Raw genomic sequence first — 20128 nt, forward strand, 5'->3', positions numbered from 1 at the left:
TGTGACTCTAGATCCACAGCAATGTGGTTGACTCTGAACTGACCTCTGGGCAATTAGGGCTAGTAAATAAATGCAGCCTAGCCTGTGACACCCTCATCCTGCAAAGGAATAAAGGATTCTGGCTTCACATGGAACATTAAGCTAAGGCCCTGTCTTCCCTCTTAGATAGATGTAAAAGATCCTCAGGTATTATTTCAAAGAACAGCAGGGTCCTATGCATGTCCCAACCAGTATTCATCCCTACAGTAGTGCCAGACTAATCTAATCAATATCGTACTGATGTTTAGCACATTGCTATACTTACATCAGGGACTTCATTTTAAACAGCATTTAATTAACCGAAAAGCACTTCAGGACATGCTGAGTTTGTGTAAGATGCTATATCAATGCAAGTCATTCTTCATTTTAAAGAATTACTTTCAAGATAAAGAAGCTGACAGTTTCAATTCTGTTCTGCAAATGTCTGCAGTCAATATCTATTTTTTTGTACTTCCCATCTTATCATGTGTGTCATAATTGTAATTGATCATTTTAAATTATTGATGCCATACGAATCACTTCCCTTCCTGCACTAATTCACAGCTCGAACCTCAGTTAGAATTAACAAAGGAAATGTTCCAAAACCATTCTAAAGAAACAGGGGGTAGATCTGAGATTAATATCCATTGCACAGGGAATGTCTGCCTTCCTCACAAAGGAGCGACCAAAGAAATGTGTTACAGAAATGGAAAATTCCGGAAATACTCAGCAGGTCAGGCAGAACCAGTGAAGAAATAGAAAAGATGTGATGTTGCAAGTCAATGGTCCATCGCTAGTACTGATAACAGTAAGAGATCTGTTAGGTGCTAAGCAAATTCAAAGACAGGGATGGAAGGAGGTAAGAGACCACAAAAAGGATTGTGTGTGATAGGGTGAAGCAGCAATGGATGGCAATGAAAAGGGGTTGTTAATAAGACAAGGAACAAAAGATGGGTTCAGAGGAGGTGTGAATGGCAATTAATGACTGAACCTCCACAGCTTTCGGCAGTAAAGAATTCCGCAGATTCACAGCCATCTGGCATGGTGGCTCAGTGGTTAGCACTGCTGCCTCACAGTGCCAGGGGCCTGGGTTCAATTCCACCCTGGGGGTGACTGTCTGTGTGGAGTTTGCACATTCTCCCTGTATCTGCATGGAATTTCCTCCCGGTGCTCCAGTTTCCTCCCACAGTCCAAAGATGTGCAGGTTCAGTGGATTGCCCATGCTAACTTTAGAGTTAGAGATGAGATGAGGTGTGGGACTAGGTCTGGGTAGGATGCTCTTCAGAGGGTTGGCATGGACTTAATGGGTCAAATGGCCTCTTTCTGCATGGTGGAGATTCTATTCTATCTGTGAAGAAATTCCTCCTCATTTCTCTGTCTTAAGTGTGTGACCCCATATCCTGAGATTATACCCTTGCATTCTAGACTGTCCCATAAGGAGAAACAATCTTTCCACATCCACCCTGTCAGGTCCCAAAGAATCTTATATGTTTTGAAATAGTCATTTCCCATTCTTTAAATTCCAGTGAGTACAGTATATCTTTCCTCAAGAACCCAAAATTGTTCACTGTATTTAAACGGTGGTCTGATTGTGACTCTGAAAAAATGTAATCAGTGATTATAACCTAGAATTAATGATAAAGGTTGAGGAGCTGGCCAGAGTTGGTTGGAAGGGGACCCTAGCAGGGAAGATGATCGAGCAACAATGGCAGGGGTTTCTGGGGATAATTCAGAAGGCACAGCAGAAATTCATCCCGAGGAAGAAGAAACATATTAAGGGAAGGATGAGACAACCGTGGCTTTCGAGGAAAATCAGGAACAGCATAAAACCAAAAAAATAGACACGCAATGTGGTGAAGATTTGTGGGAAGCCAGAGGATTGGAAAACCTTTAAAAGCCAAACAACAAGGAGTGACTAATGAGGGTGGTCCTCAAAGCTGTTACTGATCGGTGTCAAACAGACCGCATTATGAGCAGGGAAAGAAATACCTGTAAATCTCTGTTTCACCAGGAACAAACTTGTGCTGTTCCAGATGGCAGTGAAGAGTCAAACGTAGGAACAGGAGTAGGCCATTCAGCCTTCTGAGCCAGTTCCACCAGCCACAGAGGGTGGGTTCACCATCTCAGTGTTTGTTGAGAACCTGTTACATTTCCCAGTTCTGAGGAAAGGTCACCAACTTCAAATGTTAACTCACTTCCTCTGTCCACAGAGACTGCCTTGAACTGCCGATCATTTCTAGCATCTTCTGCTGAGATTTCAGATTTCTAGCATCCACAGTATTTGGCAAAAAGATGGATTAATGCACCTTACCAGTTATTCGCCCAATCTGTCCAGAAAACCTACTTCCAACGAAGCCAGAAATGTGCGCACCGAGGCTCACACCAATCATATGGATCAAGTCAAGGGAACCTCCAATTTTCTAAACAAACAGTATTCATTATTAATGTAAGAGTTAGTTAGATGATAAGGGGTAAATAGTGATTTTTATGTTCAAAATATGCAGAGTTCTTCAGGCAAACCTTGTCTACCACAAGTGCCGATGTCAGTAGAACCTTCAGAGAAGTCTTGAGGAGTACAAAGGGTTTGGAGACACAATGGATACACAGACAGTGATAAGGAATAGAGCAAATAGTATCAGACAAAGCCAAGCAAGGATAAGAATAAATGAGATAGTAGGAACTGGTGATGCTGATCCAGCTTCAGCAGTTCCTGCTATCTCTGAGTGAGTTTTAACCCCACTGCAAAGCCATTTCTGAAGAAGGGTCCAGACCCGAAACGTCACCTTTCCTGCTCCTCTGATGCTGCCTGGCCTGCTGTGTTCATCCAGCTCTACACCTTGTTATCTAAGATTAAATGATCCCTGTTTAGGTGAATAAGGTAATAACCTGGGATTAGAGCCATCAGTTTCCCACATGTTTACATAGGACAAGATTGGAATCTGGATAATGAGATGCCTTTGTGACTGAAACAGTATAAAAGCACTGAATGTTTTATACTCCACAGGGTTATTCCAGTGTAGCGTATACTCTCCCTGTGTTCACTTGAATAAATGATTGTAAATCTGTACTCAGACTCCTGTGGTTAATCATTAGGAGTTACCAGAATAATGATCAATAATTGTCCATTATATCAAAGCTATACTGTGAACAAAGAGTACTGCTCCTTGTGTAATTAATGGGGATTTCAGTGCTGCTGCATTTTCTACTTTTGAGATGTTAACATTTGGATATTTGATTAAGCATCAACACAAGGGAGGGAGTACTGCACTTTCAGAGGTGTGTCAGACATGTATAATAAACTGTTATCATTTGTGAATTTGGAATTTTTGAACCAAAACAGAACTGTAGTTTCAGTTCTGTGAAGATAATCATTTTTCATAAATAAAAGATCAGAAAATCATTTTGAACAGTGACTCAAATATTCTCTTTCTTTCTCAGAAATGATCCAGCTAAATGCCTGGCAGGGAACCTGTGATGTTAATGATGAATTGCTTATACTGCTGGGTTTAGGACAGATCAGAGGTATAACTTTATCATTTGGCTTCAGTTCAGAAGAAACAGGAGTTGAGTTCAGATTGGAGAACAGATTTCTCGAAGTTGAATCAGGTGTTCAGGTGAAGCAGACCAAACAGCCTGGTAGAAGTATTTTAGTTTGTGAAATTTCTAAGCTGGGAGAGTTTGTACAGAAGTCTTCAAGTTGTTGGAGCTAAAGAAAAGATTTAGGTCAGTTCAAAACTAAAGGGCATAGGTTTAAGGTGAAGGGGAAAGATGTAAAAGGGACCTAAGAGGCAACTTTTTCATGCAGAGGGTGGTACATGTATGAAATGAGCTGCCAGAGGAAGTGATGGAGGCTGGTACAATTACAACATTTAAAAGACATCTGAAAGGGTATACAAATAGGAAGGTTTAGAGGCATATGGGCTAAATGCTGGCAAATCAGTTATATTTGGGATACCTGATCGGCATGGACGAGTTGGACGGAAGGGTCTGTTTCCATGCTGTATATCTCTATGACCCTACAACTCATCAGAATTGAAAACGGTTAATTGCAGAAGTTTTGGAAAGAAGATGTAAAACTCTCTTAGCTGTCTAAGAATAAGAACTGAGAAGAGTCATTTACTTTAGAAATGAATGAGTGGAGGTAGGAGAATATTTTCCTGGGATCTAATGGGTATTTCTGAGGACCAGGGTTTTTTTCAGTTTTTTATGTCAAAATCTGTCCAAACTTTACATAGCTTTATTTGTTCTTTTCTTCATTTATTTAATAACTTATATTTAATAACAGAATATAAGCAGGAACACCTGCTGCCTTATATGATTTTGTTTCAGTGACTGACTTCATGGTAACTAACTGCAAAATAAAAATTAAACATTTGTAAATTGCATATTAATACAGAAATAATTAACATATATAATCCATATGCATATTAATTAGGGGCAGAAGTAGGCCAATCAACCTCTCCAGTGTACTCTGTCTTTTGATATGATGATGATCTGATTGTGTTCTGAATTGATTTTGATGTATCTTCTTGTCTATCCGCCTCTACCTAAAAAATATTCAGTTCAGCCTACACTGCCTTCTGAGACAAAAAAATCCAAATGTCACACAGTCCTCAGAGAGAAGAAAATTCCGCAGAACTTTACCCTAAAAATGAGAGCTACTAAATTTAAAACAGTGTCTCCTAGCTGTGGACTGACTCACAAAAGAAAATCTCCTATCTCTATCCATGTTGTCAAGAGCATTCAGCATCAGACACACTTCAATCAACTCACCCATTGCTCTTCTAAACTCTCATGAAAACAGACCCTGCCTGTCCAATTTTTCTTCATAAGGCAATCTGCTCATTCCTGGTGTCTACTATTAAATTGAGTATCAATCAAAAAATTGGCTGTTCTAAACTGCTTCAAATGCATTGATATCCTTCATTCAACAAGGAGACCAAGATTTCACATAGTATTTGACATGTAGTAACAGCAATGCCCTGTCTAAGCTATAATCCTTACTTTTATGCTAAATTCATCTTATTATAATGGATAGTATTACATTAGCCTTCTGGATTATATGCTGTGCCTACATTCTGACATTTTGTGACTCATGCGCTACAACACATGAATCCCTCTGCACTTAACAACTCTATAGCTATTCTTGGTTTAACTAATACATTCCCAGTCACCATTCCTGCCAAAGCCAATAATTTCCCAATTTCCCACATTATATTCTATCTGCCAGATCTTTGCCCTTTAACTCAACCTATCTATATGAGCCTGCATCCTAGTTATGTCATCTTCACAACGTAACTCCCTAAATAATGTTGTGTCGTCTGCAAATGTAGACAGCATGCCTTTAATCCTTTTGTTTGAGTCATTGACATTAATTTCAAAAAGTGGACATTACAGCACAGAAACTTTGGGACCTCACTCATTACATCCTACCAATTTTACCATTTGTTTTCTAACAGCCAGCCCATCTTCAATCCATGTTTGTATGTTACCCCCATAATAACCTATTTAATAAACTTTTATGTCGAACCTTGTTGAATACCTTCTGGAAATCCAAGTACAGTGTGATAATGGGTACCATTTTATCCAAAGAGCATGTTACTTCTTCAAAGAATTCTCATAAAACAATGATCTATCAAGTCAGGTTTCTTTCTAGGGTCTGGTCTTTTTCTAGTATTACCATCAGTTGGAATTGTAACAGAGATACTATCTTTCAGATGAAACATTAAACTGACCTTCCTTTGTCCTTTGAAGCGAAAGTACAAGATCCCTTAGCAACATTCGAAGGAGAGCAGGGCAATTTCCTTCAATGTTCTGGCCACAATTATTTTTGTAAAAAAGAATATCCAAAACCAATTATTTGACCATTTTCCTGTTTATGAGATTTTATGTGAGCAAATTGTCTGCTGTATGTCCTATAGTTAAACAGTGACTATACTTTAATGTGCTTAACTGGCTGTAAGATGCTTTGGAGCATGAAATACATCAGATAAATGCACATTCCTTTTTCCTTTTCCTCAAAAGTATATTAAAAAAATTCCCCGATCGAATTGCCAGCAATCTGATGTCCATTTACTGCCTCCAGTGCTCAAACTCTGAGATAATTATATACATACCAAACTAGAAAAGTAACTACTAGGAACTGGCAAACAGCTCCAGAAAATGTGAAAAAGTCCGAGAAAGCTGACAACTCTAAAACAGCCCCAGCACATTAAAATAAGTTGATAGATGTGCTTTGTAGCTTGGGCTCTGTCAGCATAATGAATTGGTTACACCTAGTCTTCCATTTCCCAATCCAAACTGTCCCTTGTCCACCTTTCATCCACCCTCTGCCATTCTAGTATAGTTAATTTACTTCAATTTCATTTTATCAGTCTTCCTCCCTGTTCCCTCTTGATTGACATGAGCACTCTTCTTCCTCTCCCAGCTTCTCATTGTCTTTCCAGACCAGCAATCTCATCAGGGTAGACAAACAGGAGGCTGGAAGAACACAGCAAGCCAAACGGCATCTGGAGGAAAGGAGAAGCCAGGACTGGAAGTGGGAGTAGTGGGAGCTGCAGATAAAGGAGGGGAGAGGGAGGTAGCGGAATGGTAGTGAGAGGTGGACACTGGTAGTAGGTTGATGGGAGGGATGAATCTGGTTGGTGGCTGGAAGGGAAGGTCAGAAAATGGAATGGAATGGACGAGGTGGGGCTGGAAAGGGAGCCGGGGTGGGGTGGCTGGTGGCTGGGAAGGTGATTTGAAATTGGAGAACTCAATGTAAAGGTTGCTTGTTTTGAAATGTTAGTTATGTTTTCTCCCCCAGGTGCTGCCAGAACTTCTGAATTTCTCCAGCAATTTCTTCTTTAGTTTCAGTAATCTTAGCATTGTTCTCCACCAATACTATCTATTTCTCTTCTTTCTCTATTTTTTCCCTTTCACTACCATTCATTTTTCCATCTTGCTTGCATTGCCATGACTTTCTCCCATGCCCTTTACCTACTTGGGTTCAAGGGTTAATGCAGCAGACAAAGTTCCTGTCTCCTCAACCTGCTGCTATTGTGTCTGATGGCCAAGTATGCAGCCTCTGTACACTTAGTTACTGGGGTGTAGACTTTCCAACTACATTATGCAAGCTAGCCCTTAGCAGAAAGGCATAGTCCAGTGCTCAGGAGGCCAGAGATTGGGGGTTCAGAGGGATTCAATGCATTAATTTTCTTCAGCAAACATTGCCGTGCTAAATAAATCCCCCTGCTGTTGGTAAGAACATTTAAAATACACATAAAAACTTCTAGAAACTACCAAATGCACAGATACACAGTCATCACTCATCCAAAAGGATCCATTCAACAATAAACCAAGACTTCTTACCAATATGTTGTCAATCACATCTCCCAAAATTTCAGCAACTCTCTTGGTATTGGCGACAGCAACTGAATAGTTAATAGTGGTTGCTCCTCTATTCCAGTCAACGATGATGAGGTTTATGTCATCCACCATTTGTAGCTTCTGTGTCATCCTGGTCAACCAGTTTGGTATTGATCCAAATGGTCTGTACCCATGGATAAGGAAGATAGTCTTCTTGTTGACATCCAGCAGACTGGTATGAGTGGCATTGATCAGGGTGGCACAGCTTGAGTTCTTCCCAGTGTAGAGGAGAAGTCTCACAACCAGGTTCGTGCCAATGATTGTGTCAGTCACTGGTAATTTTGTGAAGCTGTGGCATTTTCGTTCTTGACTCACGACTGAATGGAAATAGGATGATTCAAAAACGTAAAGCACATGGAATGCTGTGATGCCAAGTTAAAAAGGCACTGTATTATGAGCTTTCAGTCTTTCAAAAGCTGCTCTAAAACAGGCTGTTAAAATGGCTGCCACACACTATGTGAATTTTGCCTTTTGAGGTAGAGATAGTACAAAGTCTCAAACAAGTAACTAGTTAGATATAACCAAATACCAACATTTGCAGAATTGATGTAGCTTTGCTTAAGGATGGGACCACACAAAAGGACTAGATAATATTCAGACTTCTCGTCTCTTTCTGTCATGCCAGACAAAAGAGAAACTCCATTTGTGGCAGGTAGGAATGGATACTATCAACTTGCCATTGTATCTTGATGGTTTTACCCGTCCAAACAAGACTGAGTGAACCTCAAATGTGCTAAACCACAACACATTTTGTGGAATCAGCATTTCCTTGTTTGGAAATAATCTTTAAGTTCTGAAGGGTATCATGGTGAGATAGCCATGTTTTTGTTTGGTCTGCACAAAGGAACAGCTAAATGTAGTTTGTGGCTGGAATTGCCAAAGCCATCTGAACTATTAGTTAGAGATAGTAGGAACTGCAGATGCTGGAGAATCCGAGACAACAAGGTGCAGAGCTGGATGAACACAGCAGGCCAAGCAGCATCATAGGAGCAGAAAGGCTGACGTTTCGGGCCTAGACCCTTCATCAGAAATGAACTATTAGTTAAACTAGTCTGTGAATTAGACTTGGGTATATGCTACATGACATCATGTAGCCAAAGTCCATAATCTGCTCCATTCCAATTTCATCTGGGAATTTAGGAATCTGACTGCAAGAAACCTCGGCATCTGCTGAACATACTTCTCTTGACAAGATCCTCACTCCAACTAAAATGTATCAAATTCATTTAAGAAACCAAGCCTGACACGTGGGAAACTGGAGATAGGAAATCAAACATTGAGATAGTCATAAACTATAAAAGTGCATTACACCTAATCTAATCTTTGTAAGTGTAAGAATGAATTTCTGAGACGTGCTTTAACTGTGTGAGAATAAATACATTGTAATTAAGATTAAACTCATAAAAGCTTGCTACTGAGTTGTCATAAGACCATGAGAAATAGGAGCAGAAGTAGGCCATTTGGTCATGGAGTCATACAGCAGACACTTCGATCCAACCAGTTCATGCCGATCAAATTTCCCAAACTAAGCTATGCCATCTGCCTGCCCCTGGCCCATTTCCCTTCAAACCTTTCCTATTAATGTACATATCCAAATGTTTTCTAAATGTTGTAATTGTACCCACATACACTACTTCATCAGGAAGTTCATTCCACAAGCGAACCAGCCTCTGTATGAAATGTTTGCCCTTTATGTCTTTTTTAAATCTCTCTCCTCTCATCTTAAAAATGTGCCCCCTAGCATTGAAATACCCCATCCTTGGGAAAAGACAACTACCATTAATTCTATCTATACCCATCATTATTTTATAAACTTCTATAAGGTCACCTCTTAACCTCCTACACTCCAGTGAAAGAAGTCCTAGCCTATCCAGCCTTTCTTTATAGCTCAAACCTTCCATACACAGCAACATCCTGGTGAGTCTTTTCTGAACCCTCTGTAGCTTAGTAATATCCTTTCTATAGCAGGGCAACCAGAACTGGACACACTACTCCACAAGAGGCCTCACCAATGACTCATATAACTTCAACATGACTCTACAACTTCGATACTGAAAGGACTGAGCAATAAAGGCAACAGTTCCAGATGCCTTTTTAACCACCCTGTCTATATGTGATGCAAACTTCAAAGAATTATGTACCTGAACCCCTAGATCCCTCTGTTGTACAACACTATGCACAGCCCTATTAGTAATTGCATAAGCCCTAGCTTTGTTTATTCCTCAACCCTGCTCTGCTATTCAATAGGATCCTGGCAGATCCAAAATTCTTCATGCCCACATTCCTGCCCTTTCCCTATAATCCTGGATTCCCTGAATGATCAAGAATTTATCTACCTCAGCCTTAAACGTACACGAGGACTTTGCCCCCACAGGTCTCTGTGGCAAGGAGTTCCAAACCCTCTAAGAGAAGAAATTCCTCCTCATCTCAGTCTTAAACTGATGCCCCTTTATTCTGAGACAATGCCCTCTGGCTCTAGATTCTCCCATGAGGGGAAACATTCTCCCAGCATTTACCCTGTCAAGCTATTAAGAATTCAATATATTTTAATGAGATCACCTCTCATTCTCCTAAACTCCAGCGAGTAGAATCCCAACCTGTTTAGCTTTTGCTTACAAGACTATCCCTCCACTTGGGGATCATCCCAGTGAATCTTCTGTGAACTGTTTCCAATGAAATAATATCTTTCCTGCAATAAGGAGACCAAAACTGCTCATGATGCTCCAGATGTGGTCTCACCAGTACCTTGTGCCGTTACAACAAGATTTCCTTACTAGTATACTCCAACGCCCTTGAAATAAGAGCCAACATCTCATTGGCCTTCCTGATACCCTGCTGCACCTGTGTGTGAGCTTTCTGTGTTTTGTGTACAAGAACTTCCAAGTCCCTTTTGTTGCAGCTTTCTACTGCTTTTCTCCATTTTAGTTATGCTTTGTTATTTTGTTCTCCCTTCCAAAATGAACAAGCTCACATTTTGCCACTCCAGGACGAGGCCATGCACAATGTTGATGATGAAATAATCACAGATTTCTGTGGGAAATGGCAGCACCGAAATATTATCATGGGGCTCATTAGGCAGAGGCCCAGGCTAAAGCTCTGAGATCAGCCAGTGGACTCTGAAACATAAATCATCGTGATCATGAAGCTATCATTGATTGTGAACCCATCTGATTCACTAATGCCCTACAGAGAAGGAAATCCACCATCCTTACTTGATCTGGCCTATATGTGACTCCAGACCCACAGCAATGTGGATGACTCTTAGCTGCTCTCTGAAATGGCCCAGAAAGCCATTCAGCCAAGGTCAATTAGGATGGGCAAAAAAGGTTTGGCATTGCCAGCAATGCCCACATCCCATGAGAGGAAAAGTAAATAACACTATCCATTCTGTATTTCATTTATTATTTCTGCGTTAGGTTTTGAAAGTACTGTGTCCAGTTTTGTCTGTTTATTCGAGGAAGGATGTGGTGGCACTGGAGGCAGTTCAAAGGAAGTTCACCAGGTTGATTATTTGGATGAAAGGGCTGTCGTATGAGAAGGGGTTGGATAGCTTGGCCTTGTAATTGCTGGAGTTCAGAAGAAGGAGGAGGGAATCTGATTGAGGTGTATAAAATGCTAAAAGCGCATTGATAAGGTGGATGTTGAACAGATGTTCACCCTTGTGACACAGTCTTGAACAAGATGGTATCGATAAAGAGTGAGAGGAGATAGGTTCAAAACTGAGATGGGAAGAAACTACTTCTCTCAGAGGGTTGTGAATCTGTGGAACTCACTGCCCCAGAGTGTAGTGGAGGCAGAATCAATCAACAAATTCAAGAAAGAAATCGATATGTTTCTGATGAAAGCGGGATAAAGGACTATGGGGAGCAGGTAGGAAAGTCCAGTTGAGACGAGGATAAGATCAGATAAGATCATGTTAAATGGTAGAATGGGTTGGAAGGGCTGAACTGCCTACTCCCTCTCCTGATTCCTATGTTCCTATCCATCTATAAAACCTGTGTTTTCATTTGAATAATGTTAATTATTAGACAACCTTACCCTAAACAATAAAAGGAGAGTGAAAACGAAAACCTTGCCCTCACTGGAAATTGAATCTGGAAATCATTATCCATATTTCAAGAGAAATCCTCTCTCCCCCAGTATCCTTCCTCACCCCTGTCCCCTTACCTTTGCTGGTCTCAGGGGTATTTAAGTTAGTTGCAAAAGTGTCGTATCCAGTCCAAGCTGGGGCCAACAAACTGATGTATGATTGGCAATTGCCAGTAGGCCTCGTCTATCAGTACTTCACCGTGAACTGCAAAATTATTCTAACTAACCAGCTCTGATGTTGCTGTCCACCATCTACTCTTGTATCTTGGGATATCTTCCTGTATCCTGCTGCCTCACTTTTGAACTCTTGGCTCAACAGACGAAATGACAGAATGGCACTCATTCGTCTTTCCCTCAACATTGAGGGGAAGATGAATGAGTGCACTGCAGAACGATTTGGAGAAAGGAATCAGAGACAGTTACCTGGTGGAATGACTGTGGCACACAGGCAGAACAGCAACCAATGGAACATAATCCCTGGGGCCGTGAAACGAAAAAATCGGACAGCAAAAGAAATCAGAAACATTGCCGGTAGTGGGAACAAAACAGAGTTCAGTATATCAGCCACATAGAGTGTCTGTTTACAAAAGGCCAACAGCAAAAACAAACTTCAAGCAGGGTCAATCAACAGTCAAATATCAAGTGGGGTTACCATAGAGACAGGATTGAAAGGAATGTATGAGCTCAACTGATTGACGGAGATAAATACATTAAGTCAGCCAATGGCGCATGGTGGATGAGATGGGGGCGTTGCAGGGAAGGAGGATTGCTGATGCACTGATAAATGTTTGCAAGGCCCATTCAACTGATTTCAGGTGTCTGGCTGTTGAATTCTTGGCGCTGTCCTCTATCAGTTGCAGCTTGTTCAAATGTTTTGCCTTTGCACAAGACAAGCCTATTTAGATTTATCCACAGAAAGCACATGGGAATGGACATTGAGCCAACCAAAGGGGCAAATGTAGGAAACAGCAAGAACTGCAAATGTTGGAAGTCAGAGCCAAGACAGTGTGGAGCTGGAGGAACACAACAGGTCAGGCAGCATCAGAGGAGCAGGAAAGTCGACGTTTCATGTCAGGACACTTCATCAGCAATGCAGGAAGGCTGGTCAAGGGATTGGTCAAACTGATGATTATTTAAAGAATATTTTATGAGGTTTCTGGGGAATTCCATGGGGCTCTGAAGCCACTATCCCGAGAGGTAGGGACGCTACCCACTGTGTCACTAGACCTCCCAAAGCAAGGGTTCAAGGTGGCAGCCTACCACCACCTTCTCAAGGGCAACAGGGGACAGGCAATAAATGCTGGCCCAGCCAGCTATGCCCATGTCCCATGAATTAAAAAAAAAGTTCCAGCATTAGCACAGAGGATATCAGCAAAGGTGAACAGATCGCAGCAACCCTATGTCAAAGAGATCAAAGGAACACGGGACTGAGTTGAATGATCATCCATGATCATATTGAATGGTGGAGCAGGCTTGAAGGGGTGATTGGCCTAGCCCTATTCCTATTTTTCTAAGTTTCTGAACACGATTAGTTGACATTAGAAGCAGAAAAGGACGAATGACTCTTGTTTATGGATTGCCAGATGGCAGTTAAAACAAGGGGATAAATAAAAGCCGAGATCAGAGAAGACAAGGAAACAAAGACAGAGCATTATGCTCTCCCATTCTTAGAGCTGGGGAGGGAGGGAACGGGACAGGGAAATAATGGGACGAATTGGGTCTGGTGATTTACTCAGCTGCATTGCGCCCCTTACTGATTCAGCTCATCATGAGAAGGACCATGTGTGACGTTACCAAATCTCCAGGAGTTAAGGTGGTCAGTTAATGACTGTTTAAGAACCTCAACCCTCCAGTTCGCCTGTTACCAACCGACATGTCAGGTAATATGAGGCTTATGGGGAGAGTAGGTTCAGGAGTAACAGATGCAAGGAGATGTCATTCAGAAACTGCCACCTAGTCCCCCTCTCCATGTAACCCTCAAGAAGAGAGTGAGATGTACTTAGCATCTCACCACTGGATTCCCGAAGAGGGATTTCAATCAGCAGTCCTCAGGATCTCAAACCTACCCAGCTCTGATTGGCTAGCATCTTCTGGCAACCTGGGACACCACAATAGATTGGGGAGGGTTTTTAAAGGACAGGAAAATATGGATGAGCACTGGAGGTGTTCAATGAATTATGTTGTGACATACAAGGCAAGAGTTCCACTTGCAAAATTAAACAGAGATAAAGACCAATCATATCTGACTGAAAGCCATTAAGCTTGAGAGATCTCAAAAGAGGGATGAACTCAAAACATTTTGTCTTGTGCTCGCCAGGACTGAAATGCAACAAACTCTACTTAGCCAGGAAATAACAATTTATATAATTTGAGAAGAGGGTGACAATAAAGCTCATTCATTCATTCATTCATAATTGATTGGCCTCTCATTGGTAGTCAAAATTAATAACTGCTTTAGTTACCTGATTAAATTCAAACCAAACAAGTCAACTCTGATTCATTAGGGCATTGTATGGCAGAAGTAGCAATGATTGCATATCTCCAAAGTGCCTTCGTCAGTGAAAAACAATGCAATGGAGTAGAAGTATTCTTTATGCTTACTCAGAACAGGCCCCTTTTTGTGAAAAAATATAACTTCCACCACTTGCAAGTGAATCAGTCTGTGAGCTCACCTGACAAACTTAACTGGGTTTCTGGTATAATTAAATGCCGTCTGTATGTTGTCCATTAGGCACAATCACATCTAGTACTTAACACTACGTTCTGAATATTGCAAATTGAATTGGGCATGTTGAGTGTGATCAGCACGCTGGTCTATGGAAAGTCAAGGTGGCAAAGGGGAAGTGATGGCCTAGTCACATTATCTTTAGGCTGTTAATCCAAAGACCCAGCCCTGTGGACTGTGTTTGAACCCGCCATGGCTGATGGTGGAATTTGAATTCAACCAAACATTGTTGATTGTCGGGAAAAACCCATCTGGTTCACTAATGCCCTTTAGGGAAAGAAATCTACCATCCTTACCTGGTCTGGCTAACGTGTCACTCCAGACCCATAGCAATGTGGTTGATTCTTAACTGCTCTCTGGGCAGTTAGGAATGGGCAATGAATGTTGGCCTAGCCAGAGAAATCCACATCCTGATGTAGTCTGCCAGTTGTTGAAATATGTGACGTACTTGGCATCACACAGGCTCTGAAACTCATGTACAATTGAGTGGTAGGGAATTGGATTTTCGGACTGAAGGTAGCATCCTGCCAGGGGACGGGACCAGTTGGTTGCGACAATTCAACAGTGCAAGACGTCTAGTTTCACCTGTTTCTCAAACTCCCTTCTCCCTCCAGAGTTAAATGAAAAGGGGACGTACAAAAGCAAAGAACAGTAGCGATGCCAGGGTTTGGGTGAGGCATAAAGAACTGCAAAGGGATACGATGAAGTTAGTAAATGTAACGTAAAGATAGTAAGAGAAAAAAAATGCAACGGGTGTCAAGGACCATGCTGAAGATTTAATAACCATATCAGAGAGAGTGGATGTAAATGGGTAAAGTGATCTTTTAACTACAGAGACAGCTAAAACTGTAATTGCAAAGCAAGTAATAGCACTCACTAAAGAATGAATTTGCATCATTGTCGGAGAATGGAAATTGACTGGTAACTTAAGGAAATACACAGATACCTAAAAATAAATCATGGGCAGGAACAAACCAGATTTAATATAAGCACAAAATTAAAAAAAAATGGTAGCATAGCTAGTGAGATTAAAGATAGAGAAATCCTTTGAACCTAATGGTTTCCAACCCATAGATTATTACGAGGTAAGGAAATTGACAATGCATTAGTCATGAATTCAATTCAAATGCTTTCAATTCAGTAATTGCCCACTCTGAATATAAAACTGCAACTGGCACTCCATTATTATAGAAGAGGAGAAGAGATAAGTAAGGAAATTATCTGCTTATTAAACTAATGTCTGTGGTAGCAGTTGCACGAGAAAGTATTAGGAGGAGCAGAACTACTGAGGACTTGGAGACATCTGTGATATCCAGAAGCAGACTGGGTGGACTACAAATTTGAAAGACTAAACCAAAATAATTTTGAGAGGGTAAATCAAAACAATTGGTTGGAGGCATGAAGACGAGTCACTATGTAAGAATCCCTTAGGGAAATAATTCTCTTGGGAGAATTTATTAAGATCACATTTATTAATATCTCACACGGAGAGCCAAAATGTTGCAACAAAACAGGTAACTGAAACAGGTAAGAATTATAAACCAGTCGGCAAATTCAATCCCTTTTCTGATGAAGGGTCTAGGCCCGAAACGTCAGCCTTTCTGCTCCTATGATGCTGCTTGGCCTGCTGTGTTCATCCAGCCCTGCACCTTGTTGTCTCGGATTCTCCAGCATCAGCAGTTCCTACTATCTCTGGCAAATTCAATCCCCTTTTCTTTCACCCAAACAAACCCAAGATGGAGGGAGTCATAGAGTCATACAGCACAGAAACAGGCCCTTTGGTCCAACTAGTCCATGCTGACCAAGTTTCCCAAACTAAACTAGTCCCACCTGCCTGCTTTTGGTCCACATTCCCTTAATCCTTTCTTATTCATGTACTTATCAAAATGCCTCTTAAATATTGTAACTGTACCTGCATCCACCACTTCATCTGGCAGTTTATTCCACACAAGAACAATCCTCTGTGTGAAAAGATTGCCCATCAAGTCCCTTCTAAATCTTTCTCCTCTTACCTTAAAAATATTCCCCCTAGTTTAGATCTTCCCCACGCTAGGGAAATGACCATTGTTATTCGCCTTAGCTATTCCCCTCATGATTTTATAAACTTCTATAAGGTCACCTCTCAACCTCCTGCACCCCAGGGAAAAAAGAGTCCCAGCCTAAGGGCTGCACAATGGCTCAGTGGTTCGTACTACTGCCTCAGGCAACTGTCTGTGTGGAGTTTGCACATTCTCCCTTTGTGCAGGGTTTCCTCTAGGTGCTCTGTTTCCTACCACAGTCCAAAATGTGCAGGTTAGGTGGATTGGCCATGCTAAAATGACCATAATGTACAGGGGTGTGCAAGCTAGGTGGGTTAGCTGTAGGAAATGCAGGGATATTGTGGGGGGCGGGGTGTTGTGGTGGGATGCGCTTTGGAGGGTTGCTGTGGACCCGATGGGATGAATGGCCTGCTTCCACACTGGAGGGATTCTATGATTTCGATCCAGCCTCTCCTAATAACTCAAGCCCTCCATTCCTGGCAACATCCTGGTAAATCTTTTCTGAACCCTGTCCAATTTAATAATATCCTTCCTGGAGAAGGGCAACTAAATCTGCACACAGTATTCCAAAAGTGTCTTAAGAAAGACAAGTAGCCAGGGACAACTAGCTGGGAATGTTCCAGAATCTCATCCTCAGACCAGAAAGGAGGGTGCTGAGTGTGGAAGAGATGCCCATTTCCATTGTCACAAGGTCATTTATCTTTGTGCAGAATGCCGGAATTTGCAGGTAAATCCATGAGACCTACTGAGATACACAATGTCGATGCAAATAAAGGAGCCCTGAATACGAATACCACAAATCAAAATATATCACTCTGTTAAGAACACAAGAACTAGGAGCAGGAGTAGGCCATCCGGCACCTCGAGCCTGCTCTGTCATTCAATAAGATCATGGTGATCTTTTTGTGGGCTCAGCTCCACGTACCCGCCCACTCACCATAACCCTACACTGCTCAAAAAACTACCATTGCCTTAAAAACATTCGACGAGGAAACCTCAACTGCTTCACTGGGCAGGAAATTCCACAGATTCACAACCCTATGGGTGAAGAATTTCTTCCTCAGCTCAGTCCTAAATCTGGTCTCTCTAATTTTGAGGCGATGCCCTCTTGTTCTAGTTTCACCCGCCAGTGAAAACAACCTCCCTGCTTCGATCTTATCTGTTCCCTTTATAATTTTATGTTTCTATAAGTTCCCCCTTCATTCTTCTAAATTCCAATGAGTATAGCTCCAGTCTACTCAATCTCTTCTCATAAACCAATCCTCTCAACTCCAGAATGAACATAGTGACACTCCTCTGCACCCCCTGCAGTGCCAGTCCATCCTTTTTCAAGTAAGGAGACCAAAACTGTACACAGTACCACAGGTGTGGCCTCACCAGTACCCTATATAGCTGAAGCATAAACTCCCTGTTTTTAAACTCAATCCCTCTGGCAATGAAGGGCAATATTCCATTTGCTCTCTTAATTACCTGCTGCACCGGCAAACCAACTTTTTCTGATTCATGCGCAAGGACACCCAGGATCCTCTGCACAGCAGCATGCTGCAATTTTTCACCATTTAAATAACAGCCCATTTTGCTGTTATTCCTAACAAAATGGAGGACCTCACATTTACCAGCATTGTACTCCATCTGTGAATCTATCAGACCCTTGCCCACTCGCTTAACCTATCTATAAGCCTCTGCAGACTTTCAATGTCCTCTGCATACTTTACTCTACCACTCATCTTAATGTCATCTGCAAACTTTGACACACTACACTTGGTCCCCAACTCCAAATCATCTATGTAAATTGTTAACAATTTCAGTCCCAATACTGTTCCCTGAGGCTCACCACTAGCCATTGATCTCCAACCAGAAAAACACCCATTTATCCCCACTCTTTACTTCCTGTTAGTTAACCAATCCTCTATCCATGCTAATACATTACCCATAATGCCGTGCACCTTTATCTTGTGCAGCAGCCTTTTGTGTGGCACCTTGTCAAATGCCTTCTGGAAATCCAGATATACCTCGTCCACCAGTTCCCTGTTTTCCACCGCACTTGTAACGTCCTCACAAAATTAATTAAACATGACCTGCCTTTCATGAATGATGGGACAATTTCTATCCAGATGTCTAGCTGTTTTTTACCCTAATGATAGATTCAAGCATTTTCCCCACTACAGAAGTTAAGCTAGTGGGCCTATAGTTACCTGCCTTTTGTCTACCTCCGTTTTTAAACAGTGGTATCACATTTGCTGTTTTCCAATCTGCCAGAACTGCCACAGAGCCCGCGAATTTTGGTAAATTGCCACGAGTGCATTTCCTCTCTCCCCTGCCATCCCTTTTAGTACCCTAGGATGCATTCCATCAGTGCCAGGTGACTTGTCTACCATTAGCCCCATTAGTTTGCCCAATAATACCTTTTATTGTGGATGGTTTAAAATCCTGGGACTCCCTGCAAATAAAACTCTGTGATCATCCCTACAGCACATACACTGCAGCTAGTCAAGAAGGAGGCTTAGCACCAATTTCTTCAGGGAAACTAAGGATGGCCAACGATGACCACAATCTATGATATACATAGCAGTGTGTTAGTTTTGTAATTTCTTTGTTGGATGTGGTTCTGAACCAGTGAAAGCAGAGGAAGGAGGGTGAGACTTTAGGGCCAAAAAACAGCGAGACAGCACATTTACGCACTCATTACCATTGACTCTTTTTATCCTTACGAGGCAGCGTTAGAGTGTTGACAAAGCATTAGAGATTGCCTTACTTCTCCTTGTAATGTGAACCATCTCTAAGCGAGGAAGCTGAATTAATTTCGACTGCAGTTGAGGCCATCTTCAAACTGGTGTCAGAGTGTGGAAGGTAAACAAGGCACCTGGAAGCTACACAGAATTGTTGTCATAAGGACCAGCAACTCTTTATTCCTCAAAAGAGGCAGGGAAACCTATAGTGATACCAAGGGGTACAGGAGACATTTAAACAAGTTTACTGCAGAAGTGAACAACTTTTCCATCAGGGAGTGGATTGGATGATAGGGTTTTAGTAAATGAAATTGGTTGGAGTATTTTTCATACCATTGTATTAGTTGAACCTTGAAAGTGACTTCATATCTGGAGCAGTAACTGTAGGTGTTATCCATAGCTTTGCTGTAGATGTAATTGACCTACTCTTGGGGAATGATTTCGAGTGAAAACATTATCTTCTCTAGCAATTACACATAGGCCAAGTGAGATCAAGGAGGACCAGGAACTGGTTCCAGAAAGATTTCCTTCCTGATTGGTGACCTGGGCAATGGCTAAACCAAGTCCGCTGTCAAAGATCAAATTGGCAGCCCAGACAGATATTTGGACATTAAAACTTTTGGGGATGTGTGTTGGAATGATCTGAAGGAAATGTTTAGCACGGACACAGGTAGTGGTCAGCCTGTAGAATTAGTGAAATAGCTTGATGAGACAGGGAGTTAGATGAAAGACGGAGGAGGTGATCAGTCCCTCCTTTTCTCTCATTGGTGAATATTTCTGCTCTAACATCAAAATGAGGTCTTAGGGAATCTGGGGCACAAGGGAAAAGCGGAGCTGGTACACGGAGGCTGAGCAGGAAATAAAAATTGAGGCCAAGGCTGAGGCCTGCTCACTTTCCTAAGAGCCTGGATACAGAAAGAAAGAAGAGCCATAAGGGGAGGAGACACAGAGATAAGAAACAGTGGAAAAAATAAAATCACATCACTGGAAAGGCTGTAGGGTCATTGGTTGATTAGTAGCTGCAAATTTGAATACCTATTCTCAGTTACTATCAGATTAAAGATAAATTGGAGAAATAATTTACAGATTAAAAACTAAAGAACAGTGGAAAATTTAAAACT

At 41.6% G+C, this 20128-nt stretch overlaps 1 protein-coding gene across 3 annotated transcripts in view; it reads right to left on the reverse strand.

Moving 5' to 3' along the window:
* The window catches only part of LOC109936230 (lipase member H-like), a 33408-nt gene extending 21263 nt beyond the window's left edge, over nucleotides 1–12145 (reverse strand). For 2 of the 3 annotated variants that reach the window (XM_048603001.1, XM_048603000.1), the window contains exons 1-3: nucleotides 11938–12145; nucleotides 7369–7787; nucleotides 2330–2438 (exon numbers count right to left, since the gene is read on the reverse strand). In XM_048603001.1, coding sequence (XP_048458958.1) covers nucleotides 2330–2438; nucleotides 7369–7787; nucleotides 11938–12040 — 631 coding nt within the window. In that variant the 5' untranslated portion in view covers nucleotides 12041–12145. The remainder of the gene's footprint in view (nucleotides 1–2329; nucleotides 2439–7368; nucleotides 7788–11937) is intronic. The other variant, XM_020534846.2, reaches the window with a different exon arrangement.
* Nucleotides 12146–20128: the final 7983 nt, after the last annotated feature.

Source organism: Rhincodon typus, chromosome 11, assembly GCF_021869965.1.
Source record: "Rhincodon typus isolate 14 chromosome 11, sRhiTyp1.1, whole genome shotgun sequence".
Classification (NCBI taxonomy): Eukaryota; Metazoa; Chordata; class Chondrichthyes; order Orectolobiformes; family Rhincodontidae; genus Rhincodon; species Rhincodon typus.